This window comes from Daphnia pulicaria, chromosome 3, assembly GCF_021234035.1.
Source record: "Daphnia pulicaria isolate SC F1-1A chromosome 3, SC_F0-13Bv2, whole genome shotgun sequence".
Lineage (NCBI taxonomy): Eukaryota > Metazoa > Arthropoda > Branchiopoda > Diplostraca > Daphniidae > Daphnia > Daphnia pulicaria.
Window position 1 is genome coordinate 3,570,857 of NC_060915.1, and position 12,560 is coordinate 3,583,416.

Sequence of the window (12,560 nt, forward strand, 5' to 3'; positions counted from 1 at the left end):
TAAAGAAAAAAACAGGCATGAGCATATTGGAAATTATGCCAATGAAGACAAAGAACATACCTTCAAGTGGAGGACAATCTTGGTTCCTCTATCCATGGGTTCTCTGTGATCAGGCTTGATGGTGAAAGAACCACGAGCTGAAGATTCCCAAACATACTGCTCATCATCATTATTGTGCTTGGAATGAACTGTCACCTTGTCGGCAACCAGGTAATCAGAGTAGGAACCCACACCAAACTGACCAATCATGGAGATGTCAACTCCGGCAGAGAGGGCTTCCATGAAAGCTTTAGTTCCAGACTTGGCAATAGTACCCAAGTTGTTAACCAAATCAGCCTTGATCATGCCGATACCACTAAAGAGAAACAGAACAGTCAAATTCGTGTTCAAATAGGAGGAACTAAGTTTCTCAACTTACGTATTCATGAGAGTGAGTCAAATCTTGTTGGGGACAATCTTGATTTTAAGATCCTTACTGCTGTCCAACTTGCTTGGGTCAGTCAGGGATTCATAACAGATATTGTCTAGGGCATTTGAGGAGTTGGATATCGACTTGGCTTTTTGATGAGTGTTACGATTTTGGCGAGCTGTCTGTGGTTTTTGGACTGTTTTCGTGATGTAAGATGAGATTAAATATGGTTGACGAAGATTCGGGCAGTGGAATTGATTTGCTATTATTTACAGGAGGATATCATGTAATATGATGGATTTTTGTTGAGAAGATGAATTGGACTAGCATGTTTCTTATTTCCATCTGTTTGTGTTTGCTCAGGGATGAGTTAAAGCCGAGTAGGTTGTTGCTGCTCCAGGTGAGGTTGATCGATTTGGAGTATTCTTTAATTGGAGTGTATTCTGATTCGTGTTTTATACAGGAGGTTAGGATATGGTCAGAGTTCTCAAGTTCAGGACAGCCATGTCGACAAAGTGGGTCAGTGTGCATATCGAACCTGTTGATGAAGGCATTTAGCCTATTGTGTCCTGATCTGAGACGGTGTAAAGTGGTGTTGATAAGTCTGTTCTGGTGGTGAAACCAGTCCACGATGCCAAGGTTGCCAGACGCCACGTTTTGGAGGTTACGCTTGGTTTGTCACAGAGTTTTAGATAATTGAGAGTTGATATTGACCAATTCTTTTTATACAGGGAAATGACCTCAATGGGAGTGAGAATATTCCGGATGGAATTGAAGAGGGGTATTTCGTCCATATAACTGGCCAGTTTGTCAGCCACCTCGTTTCCAGTGATCCCGATATGGCTTGGGATCCAAGTGAGGTATGTCTGAGTGCCGGATGCTTTTAGAGCCAAGAGGAGGTTCCAGATGTCAAGGAGGATCGGGGTTTGAGTTAGTTTGGTGGTAGCGTCGATTGCTTGGAGGGCTGCTTTTGAATCACAGAAGGTTTAGAGTTCGTCTGAGGTGGAATCTAGATGATAGCATACTTCTAGGGTCTTTTGGACCCCATGTAGTTCAGCGGACTGAATGTTCGAGCCTTGCGAGAGGTGCCATGCTTGTTCAATTTGGAGGGAGGGAAAGGTGAGAGCACAGGAAGTGGCGTCGTGGTTAACAGATCCGTCGGTGTATCCTATGATGGCGGTTGGGCTGATATGTGCTGTCAAGCTGTTGAAAGTGGCACGGGCTCTTTAGGGGTTGGCGGATGCTTCAGCTTTTTTCATGGGGAACCAGAGCGATTTGTAGGGGGGGACTGACCAAGCTGGAGGTGGTTTGAGCTGGTTTGCGTAGTTTGGGCTGGCAGTGAATAGGCTGTTTGAGTAGTTCAATGTTTTCAAGTCTTTAATCAGAGTAGTGAGGCTGGAGACGCTGAGTGGTGGACAAGTTACGGGGTGTAGGAAATAATGTTGAGCCTGCTGATAGTTCGAGTGGGTGGGATTGTAACTTAGCTTAATGAGATACCGTGCTGCTAGCCCGTGCATGCGGATTTTGGTTGCTTCGAGCCCGAGTTCCGAGTATAGGATTTCAGTTGGGGTGGATCTGGTAGAGCCAAGGATTTGGCGGAGGATGCTGCGTGTTGTTACATCGATTTTTGAGAGGGTAGAGTTGCTGGCTCCGCCATAGGCTGAGATGCCGTAGTCAATTTGGCTTCTAGCAATTGTTTTGTAGAGGGTAGCGATTGTGTGTATGCTGGGACTTTGTTTATGGTGGATGAGGATGTTGAATAGGTTTTTCTTTTTCTGGCATCTGGATACAACTTCATTGATGTGGGTTTTCCAGGAAAGTTTTCTGTCGAAGTGGACTCCAAGAAACTTTGTGGTTACCGACGGGGGAATGCGCCGACCATGGATGAATAGGAGCGGGTTTTAGGGATTTTCCGTGAGCGGGAGAATGTGAGGAGGGTGGATTTTTCTGCTTGGAATTCAAGACCCCATTTCTTCCCCCATTTGTACAGTCTGTTGAGGTAGGGTTGGAGGATTTGCTCGGCTTTGTCTGCATTTTTGGCCGTCGTGTAGACTGCTACGTCGTCTGCATACGTCTTAGTCTTGACTCCTGGGGGTGGCTTTGGGAGGTCGCTCATCATGACGTTGAAGAGGGCGGGGCTTAGTACTGCCCCTTGTGGGACTAGAAAGGGTACGGGGTTCAGAGAATTGATTACCGACTCTTACTTTGGCAGTTCTATTGGACAGGAATGATGTGATCAAATTTAGTAGGTTCCCTTTGACGCCGAGTTTCCCTAGTTTGTAGAGGACTCCATCTGTTGAGGTGTGGTCGAAAGCTTTTGCTATGTCGAGGAAGATGGCATAAGTGGGTAGTTTGCTGGTGAATCCCGTAGATACGTCGTTCTCGAGGGCAATGATGTGGTCTATGGAGCTTCTATTTGGGCGAAAGCCGGATTGGTTGGGTTGGAGCAGGTTTCTGGTTTCCAGGTGCCAATTAAGACGGATGTTGAGTATTCGCTCCATTATCTTGCTGAGACAGGATGTGAGGTAGATGGGGCGATAGAAGAGTGGGTCAGTCGGTTGCTTGCTGGGTTTTAGGATTGGGACAATTATTTCTTCTCTGCAGTCCTGTGGTGCGAATCCATTGAGTAGAAGGATATTGAAGAGGTGGCGCATGTGTTCTCTGTTGTCGGGTGACAGGTTGGCGAGCATCTGATTGTGTATGAGGTCTGGTCCTATTGCTTTGCTTTTTAGTTTTTTGAGGGCACGGCTGACTTCGATCGAGGTAATGGGGGAGTTGAGCTGAGTACTGTCGGTAGATTGTATGGCATTCATGATAGATGTCTTTAACTCTTGGTGGCTAATCTGGTGTGTGCTTCTTTCCCCTAGGATGCTTTCCATTAGAAGGTCGGCCTTTTCTTTTGGATCAGTGACTGGGACGTTCTCTTCTCTTCCGGTCACCGATTTGGTGAAGGACCAGACCTCTTTTTGTCCCTTCTTCGGGTTAAGATTGGTAATAAATTTCTCCCATGCGGATTTTTTGGCGTTAATGATTACTCTTCTTTTTGTTGCTTCTTTTTTCCGCCAGTTTAGCATTTTTTCTTTAGAGAAGGGGGAGGATCTCTATTCTGCGAGGGCTCTTCGTGCTTCTTTGACATGCGCGTGGCACTGTTCGGACCACCATGGTTTTATTTTTTCTGGGGTGATTCGGTGGGTGGGTTTGGTCACTTTGAAGAGGCTGTGACTGGTTTCTATCAGGGAGTTATAGAATAGGTCGTAGGCTTCTTGTGGGTTGTCGAGATCAGCAAATCCTTTGTTGTTGAGATTGGTTGATATGGTAGCGTTCCAGTCATGCCAGTGATCATCGTTTATTAACCATTTCGGAGGAAGGATGAGTGGGTCTTTTGGTGAAAGTCGGGTTGTGATGATGACGGGGAGGTGATCGCTGCCAAGGTATGGGCCTAAGGAGATGGAAGCGTCACAGGCAATGTCTGCGGTGGCGAACATTAGGTCGATTCTGGAAGTTCTGTTTGTTGATGGGTGGATGTATGTGCCTAAGGAGTGGGAGTGATGAGTGTGGCTTGTTGTGATTCCAGGAGGGCTCTGTAGATGGACTTGCCGCTTTTGTTCGGAGGAGAGTGTTGGCTCCGCTCTCCACGGTGAGCATTGAAATCGCCGCCGAGGAGGAAGTGGTTGTCTCTTTCAATTAGTCTGCTGAAGTCTTCTTTCGTGCAGTCGCCCTTTGGGCAGTATGCTGAGATGATGTCGATCGGACCTAGGTCGCGGGTATGGATGGAAATGCCGACTGCTTCAATAGAATCCGAGTTGGTGATGTTGAGGCTGGTAAAGGTGATGGACTTGTTGATGAGGATGGCTACACCTCCGCCGTGTCTGTCTGCTCTGTTCTTGTTGATTACGTTGTAGGATCTAAATTTGACAGAGAAATTGTTATTCCAGAATGTTTCATAGACAAGGACTATTGAGGGGGTGGATGTAGAGAGCAAGTTGCGGAACTCCTCTAAGCGAGCCTTGGTTAGTCCACGTGAGTTCCATTGGATACAGGTGATATTAGGCATTGTTGGTTTTTGTCTTGCAGTGATGGGTGTTTTGGAGGGGGTTTGAGAAGCGTAGTTTCTTCTGGTTAAGATTTGGGATACGGGCTGTGCTGGGCGTTTTATGCTGGCTGAGGTAGACTCCATGACGTCGTCTTCTGGGACCACTGGATGGTCTGCTGTTTTCGGCGGGAGCCTGGAGGTAATGAGGTTCACTAGTTGGTCGAGGCGGGCGGTGATGGATTCTTCGGATTTTTCCAGTCTTTTGTTGGTGGAGTCGGTGTCGGCGAAAATTTTGTTGACTTTTTCCTCGATGGGGGTTATGGTGTCACCTTTGAGGGCTGTGAGCTCTTCCTGGAGGTTGCGAATATCCGTCTTCAGGCGGGTGAGCTCCCCTTGTGGTATTTCCATGGGTGTGGGTGATGTAGGATGGCGAGAAGTGGCGGCCCTGTACGTTTTGCCTATCTGGGAGCGGGCCTCCTTGATTGAGATGTCGTTATCTATAGAAAATTTGATTAGAGCAGATAGATCCAAAAAGGCTAGGCACGTTTTGGAATCTGAGAAGTGATCTGGGCTGGAGCAGTTGACGAATTTTTGGGAGCAGAGCATTGTTTCATCATGAGAATCTCAACATTTTCTGCATTTGGTGTCGCTGCTGGTGCAATGATTCTTTGTGTGTCCTAGTTTCCAACATTTTGAGCATTTGTATAGGCTGGGGTATTATGTGGAGACTGTGAAGCTGAGGGCTACAATGGTGACCCTGGAGGGAAGTGGTCTGTCGAATGTGATGCAAACGGTTCCTGTTGGTACTGTTGTTGAGCCATCTATGGACGTGTGGAAGTGATCGACTTTTGTGCGCCTTGAAGGAGGAGGTAGTCGAGAAGATCCTCTTCTGATTCTGAGAGAGGCACGTTGTGGATGATGCCTTTTTTCCAGTGGATGATTTTGGTAGGCTGGCACTGAGGGATGTGTTGGCTGCGCTGGATAGCTGGAGGAAGGCCTGTTGTCGGGTGAGGTTGGATGGAAAGATAAACAGGTCTCCGCCACGAGGTGTGTCGGAGTGTTTTGGGGCGCCAGCTTGTCTCGTTATGTCTTGGACAATGGCTTTTAGCTCGGCCATATCCATTTGTCTGAAGTTGGCTTTGCCGTCCGTAACTTTAAGGATGATAGGGGCAAGGCTTACCGGTTGGCGTTGTTGGCGATTGCTGGACAGTGGTGGCCATTCTTCGGCTGTGTTGTTAACAAGAGTTCTGGTGGACAAGTTAGGGAGTTGAGTTAGACGATTAGGCATTTTTGGGCGAGCGAAGTATGATGTTGCACGTGGTGGGTGATTGCCGAACTCACTTGGACCGGCAGTCACGGGGAGAGGTTTATGCAACACGGACACAGTGGGCGGGAGTGGAAGTCGAGAAAGGCTTGAGGGGGGCGTTTTTCTTTGTACTGAGATAGTTGCGAAGGAGAGTTGCGTAAGACACGTCTGGTTGGTACGGCGGTATGATCCCAAACCAATTTGTTTGTCTAAACCAGTAGTAAAACTTACTTGGTTTTAAACGAAAACAAACAAACCGGACGCTTTTCTGTTCACGTTGGGTGGGGATCTACATGTATACAAGGCCGCCGCCCGGCGGGCAGTCGTAAAAACTGCCACCAAATTCGCTTCTTGTTAGGCCTGCAAACTATAGCTTTTGAGTTGACACACATCAAGCCGGGAAAGTTCAAAAAATTATAATCTTCGTAAATAGAAAAATGTAAACTAATTAAACAAAACAAACAGGGGATTTTAAATTTAAAAAACGTTCTGTATTAAAATATCAGAAATTATTGGTTACAAATTTTGGAATGGAAAATTTTCTATCTCCACATTAGTATTGGAGATTTTTTATGTGGACATTGATTCAATCGTCCGCATTAGTATGGGAGATTGTTGATTTTGAGTTTTTGATGAAATCAATTGTTACATTATTGATTCGTGGAATGTTTTAAACGGGAAACGTAATAAGATAATGTTTCCTGCAGACAAGGCAATTTTTTGCACTCTACGAAGTCGTGCAGCGCCTTGGCGAATTGTCAGTAATTGATTTAGGCAAGGCAGGCAAAAGCAATGTCGACAGCCATCCAAGCCATGGTCTGCCACATTGAACATTCAAATGAGGCATTGCTCATTGGCTCCAACCAATGGCCCTCTGTTCCGCGGATGCTGTTGAACTGGTTGTTGCCCAGCATTCACCGGGGCAACTGGAGCATTCGGCGCGGCTACCGGCGGAACATTCTGCGCATTTGCAGGAGCTTCTTGCATGGGATTATCAAACGGAAAATCGATGAGATCATCATCGCGGTCCATCAAAAAATCCGCCATATCTGCGTCCCATTCAATCGCAACACCGCGACCTCTTCCGCCATGGCCGACTTCTCCTGTGCGTTCTCCTGCCACAGCTCTACCACGGCCTCTTACAGCAGCTCTACCACGGCCTCCTACAGCTGCCGCCCTACGGCGTCTGCGGCCCCGTTCCACGACTTCTTCGGGTTGCGGAGGAAAAGGTTCTTCTTGCAGCAACACTTCAAACGCAATGCGAGCACCTTCAACCATGTCCTGTAGGAAAACGCAATTTGATTATTTATTGAACATAATTTTTTAATAAATTAAGGATTACAGGTAGAATTGGGGATGGGTTCTGCCCATCGACTCCCATGTTAACTCCAATCGGCTCGAAATAATTTGAGGCCATCCGTAGAAATTCTTGGAGGGTAATCCGACGTTCCCTAAGGCTCGCAATGACGGCAGCTACAACGCGATCCCTTCTCTCGTAAGTTCTTCTACGCGGTGCTCTTATGATTCTCCCATCACGGACATTTAAATATTCACGGACGGCCATGATCACGCAAGTTTGCACATGATCTAGGATCAGCGACAGCAATTATGATATTTTAAATGAGAAAGAATAACGATACTTTCACAAGAAAATGTAAAAATAAGGATGTGCACCTCCTATCATGGCGTTGAATCTTCGGTGCCAGGCTTCAACTAGGTTATTCGTTCGGTTGACATCGTTGCTTACCGAAAACCTCATGGGGCCGATACGTCCCAGCCAAAAGGTTTGGATGTATTGAAGGAAATGTCCAATTGCCACTCGAATATTTACATGAAACTCATTCTGGACCTGAGCAACGTATTGTCTCAATATAGCAAATGCATCTATAATTGTCTCGTGGGGAACGAGAGCAAGAGCAATAATGGCCATTCTGATGATTAGTCCCACTTAAGGGTTTGTTCGGTAGGAAATGGTCAGACCCAAAGAGCAGGCATAGCGGTACATAGCCTTTAACCAAAAAATATTAAATAAAACAGTAAATAACAAAAAATTGTGAACTAATAATTACCATTCCGGAGTGATAAAAACATCCCCTAACTCTTCCATTTTGAAACGCAGCCTGCATCGCTCTAAGGATGGCCAATTCATAGTCTGAAATTAACCGCAAGGGTGTTGGTACTCTTCCAGTCCTATTCATGCAGACCTCAAGGACGCGATTGATGCAGAGGGTGTATAGCGCTTCAGTCCTCGAAGTCATAAAAAAAGGCTGTCGGAAAAGCCTGAATAGAATTATAAAATAGAATAAATAAATAAAATATTTAAATTTATAATTGAAAATTGAAAAATAACTACATATCCAAATGCAATAGTATGCAATGTGGCAAGTTGCTGGAAAAACTGGGGTGTACACCAGAAAGTCCCATCCATATGCAGTTCCTCCGCCAGTACGAATGCTTATAATATTCCTAAATTGATGAAGATCAATCCAATATCGTCACCATGCTGTACATGACCAAAGTAAAATGGCGTTACGCCATCCCGAAGCATTCTAAAATTAACAAATAATCATTTGCGATTAGATTTCTTTCATTTTTTAAATAATAAAAACAATTAATTTACCGGTATCTTACAGCTTCCTCGAGAATTTCGGATGCATCCGCTGCGCTCAATGGGATTCTCATTTGCTGCCCAGCTCTAGCTCGTTGTAAATTGCGGCGAATTTCTTGGAATATTAAGTTTGCCCTTGGAAATCTGGAACAAACATAGCTATTAAATACCCTTAACTTATAAGTTAAAACAAATGCGTATCATACCTCTCAACCGAATCGTGAAAAATATTGATGAGGGGCCTCGCAGTGGCCATATGGCTTGCTCTCTGCACCAGCTCAATGCTTCCATGTTGAAAATCACTTGGTGATCATCACCGTGATTTTGCTGACCATGCACCTCGTAGCCCCCACCCTCAGCTAAGGTTACAACGGCTGGACACAAATTTTCTCTGTGGTGTTTGCATCTCCACCTATAACATATTTGTTTTAAATAAGCAATGCTGCACACTCAGTGTATAGGGAAAAGAATCAATCATCACCATCAACAAATAAAATCATCATCATCATCATACTCATCAAATCAAGGGAAGTAGGCATATATATACACTATAAGGGTGGGAATGGATTAAATCATAACAAGCAACATGTTTACCGGAATGGGTGATGGACATAGTATATATGTCCCAAATCCAAATCAATTAGAACTGTGTCCCCAGAACGAATACCAGGACGTTCGACAAATCTGGGTGCTTCAGCCATGGCGTCATAAGAGCTGTATATGTTCTTCAGATGCTGCCCCTAAATAGACTGACCACATGGAGCCGATGGAGGGTGCAAAGCTAATGGAGGGGTTGAGAATTCAAGGTTGCGGATGTTAGTCAGCGTTGTCTGATAAGGCTTACAATAAATCGGCCATAGTTTTAATTATGCCAGCAATATTGTTGCCCCCCCCCCCCCTCTTAGATAGTTTGCTTTGAAAAAAAAGATACCAAATATTTACCCCTGTAATTTGTTATAATTCAATGGCAGGGTTCATCGGCCATGGCATTTCATAAATTTGTCCTGCATCAACGAAGGTGGGAGCAGACGATTTACTGGTTAACTTCATAATTTGTGTATTCCATAAAAAATGTATTCCATTTCCATTTGTATTCAAAAAAAATATGCAAATTTCAGATTTTGTACATCTTTTTACGAAAAGAAGAAAACGAATATTTCTCTCAAACGACCCGATTTTTTCTCTCCCATCCCTCAACTATGAAAATCAATGATAACGGCTAAAAATTTGAATAAAAATTTTAAAAGGCTTGGATTCATAACCGCGTGTTTTCTATTTCCATTTTCAAAACAAGGGAATAGGTGAGTTAAATCAAACAAAGGTTGTCTAATGCAAATTTGATTAAACAAAACCTTTTCGACCTTCGGAAATTGTACACCCCTCCCCCAGATTTGTACCCAATTTCAATTAAACACCCAATCTTGTCGATTATAATAAGTATCAGATAAAAGAAAAATAAGTCAATGGTCTCCGCAATCTTTCCCGGAACAAATATATGGATTAACGATTGATCCTTTGGTGCGCCACAAAAGAAAATGCTCCTCGTATATATTTTCTGATGCAGTTACAACTCCATAGTCCCAAAAGATGTAATGATACTCCGGAGGGTATAATAGTAACCTAGTTCTCTCGTCGTTTTGATTTATTATTCAACAATTTGAGTTAATATTAGACACAATACACAGGATTCTCTCTTCACTCCATCCACTCCTTAAGGTAAGGATTGAATCAACTGATTGGAGTTGAAACAATCTCATATCCCCATCTCCCACCCACCCCAGCACCCCAGCCTGCATTTTCCAGCGTGATGAATGTCGTCCACGTCGCCGCCGGGACTAGACGCCCGCCGCTCCCGAGACTAGATCGAATCAACGAGCAACGAATCCGGTTGAAGTCTGACAACTTTGAAAGGCTAAAACATTCTCCTGCTGCTCCTGAGAGCTATTTATTATGGCCTCACTAGCTCCTTCCATGTGTAGAGAGTGCGAGAAAATGATGTGAGCGTGGGTCCTAAGAGTTGCAGTCATGTCCTGTCATCCGGCGGTCATGTAATTACCATCACATTGACAATGACTCGTCTGACTCTCATTATAGTTTTTAAGGATTATAGTATATAAAATAAGAATGATTCCGAGCTATTCGGCACCACCCCGGGCTAGATAGGCTTTACAGAGAGTTACCCGTCATCCAGATTTGACCGACGCATTCAGTCGCTAGCCGTCGTCGTGATCAGACGTGCTCTTCTAGCGCCCCCTTTTTCTTATACACATCCCGGCATTCTCTCTCTATTCAGTCGTGAATAATACACAGGAGCAGCCACTGTAATCCCATATCTCTGCACACAGGACACACAAGCGAGCTAGCCGATGTTGGGTAAGTTGATTCATTTAGATTTTCTATGCGCCTTTTATTATAGTTAGATTTTAGTGTGGTGTATTATATAAGAAAGAAAATAGAAAAAGTATAAAAAGAATAATACAAAAAGAATAAAAGAAACAAACTCTTGCTAATAATTGTAGCTAACAAGAAGCTTCGGCGGCGGGGGAGCCGCGTGTGCTGTCGTCTTACGCATTCAACGCTGTTTGTTCGTAGGCCAGAGACGAAAACGGAGCCAACGGACTGGCTCCGCTGTCCAGGGTTCCGCTTCGACCGGGGGCCCTCATGATCGCCATCGAGCCCCGCGACAATCAGCGGCCGGAGGTCGTCGTCCACGGAGAAGTGACGGTCGATGTAGGAGCCACCGAAATCCTGTCGCTGGCCGTCCTGAGCGTCAACGACAGCGACACCCTGGTCGTCGTTATCGTCGGCGGACCCAAGCACGGCTACCTGGAGGTTAGGGATCGATCAGGTGAGAGAAAATGTTCATTCCTTTATTTCTTTGTTTTTCGTCAAGTGTTAATCATTTTGTGTGTGGAAAACCTACACACGATAAAACACACACACATGACGGCTGCTGCTGCTGAGCTGATACTTTTTTCTGAGAGGGAGGATGGACGGTACAAAAAAGAGTACAAGGAAGGAAAAAATTGTGTGTTTTCCCTTTGTTTACTCAACTGACAACCTATGGCTGGCGGGGCTGATCTCTCGTCGTTCCAACCTGGATGGATGGATGGATGGATTGCAATTTCGGCTTCATACAACAGATCACAAAGGCAGCGAGCCTCGCCAAGATTCTTTTCGATTCTACGTACGAGACACGTCAGACAATCGGTCGCCACCCTCCCAGCTGGACATCGTCATCGAGGTATAACTTAATTCAATCAATTTGGCCATTTTTAATCTTCTAATGAACTCAAATTTTATAGAACGTCAACGACGAGTCGCCACAAATCACGACGCGTCCGTTGCTCCTGTCGATGGGGCAGGATCGAGTGATCCTGACTGGCGACCATTTCGACGTCCAGGATCAGGATAGCGAACCCTCTGATTTGCAGATCACTTTGGTGGCCCAGCCGACCAACGACCGGCTCCAGCGACCGGACGTTGCAAAATGTCGAAACTTCGGACTACCAGGAGCTCCTGGACGGCAACATCGCCCTCATCTCATCCGCCGAGGAGGCCCAGATCGTCTTCTGGGTGACGGACGGTGACTCCTCAGCCGGCCAGGAAGTAACGCTCCGCTACGTCAACAAGCAGCAGGACGAGGAGCTTTTCGGCCGCAGCGGGGGCACAACGCGCTGCCTGATGGAATTCAACACGACCGAGTGGAAATCCGGCGAGAATTCTAGGGTGACCGCCGTGACGGTGTTCCGCACAGGTGATTTGTCCATCACCTGCTCTGTCATTTGTTTCACCGAGGCCCAGTCGGCCAACGACTCCAAAGATTTCTATTCCCGCCCAGTGGCCGAATCGTCCAGGGTCTTTTTCCTGCGCGGAGTCACTGTCATTTACTGCCCAGTTCAAATTAAAGACGACAGTTTCTACGAAGGCGACGAAACTTTCCTGGCCCGGCTGAGTCACCCTCAAGTGGAACAGCTGGAAACTGGCGGCGGCCAGCAGACGGCCGATCAGCCCAAAGTGGCGCCCGGCTCGTCGTTATCGGCTGTGATCGGATCGCGGAGTACATTTGCCGTCCGCATCCAGGACGAGGAGGACATTACCCGGGTCCAGTTCAATCAGTCCGTCTACCGTCCAGGGACTCAACAGGACGCCGATTCCGTCACTCTGCACGTTGATAGGACGGTGCGATTTGCGATTCGTTTCA

General features: G+C 45.9%; 1 protein-coding gene across 2 annotated transcripts; it reads right to left on the minus strand.

The window, feature by feature from the left end:
• On the minus strand, window positions 1-540 carry LOC124328254 (heat shock protein 83-like). 2 transcript variants are annotated; one of them, XM_046786960.1, is made up of 3 exons: window positions 419-540; window positions 243-355; window positions 1-137 (listed from the first exon to the last, which is right to left on the minus strand). In XM_046786960.1, the coding sequence occupies exons 1-3, from the start codon at window positions 424-426 to the stop codon at window positions 34-36; spliced, it is 225 nt and encodes a 74-aa protein (XP_046642916.1). In that variant the 5' UTR covers window positions 427-540; the 3' UTR covers window positions 1-33. The 2 variants fall into 2 exon arrangements, with proteins under 2 accessions (XP_046642916.1, XP_046642915.1); XM_046786959.1 differs by having other exon boundaries at window positions 1-355.
• Between the last annotated feature and the right edge of the window lie 12,020 nt (window positions 541-12,560).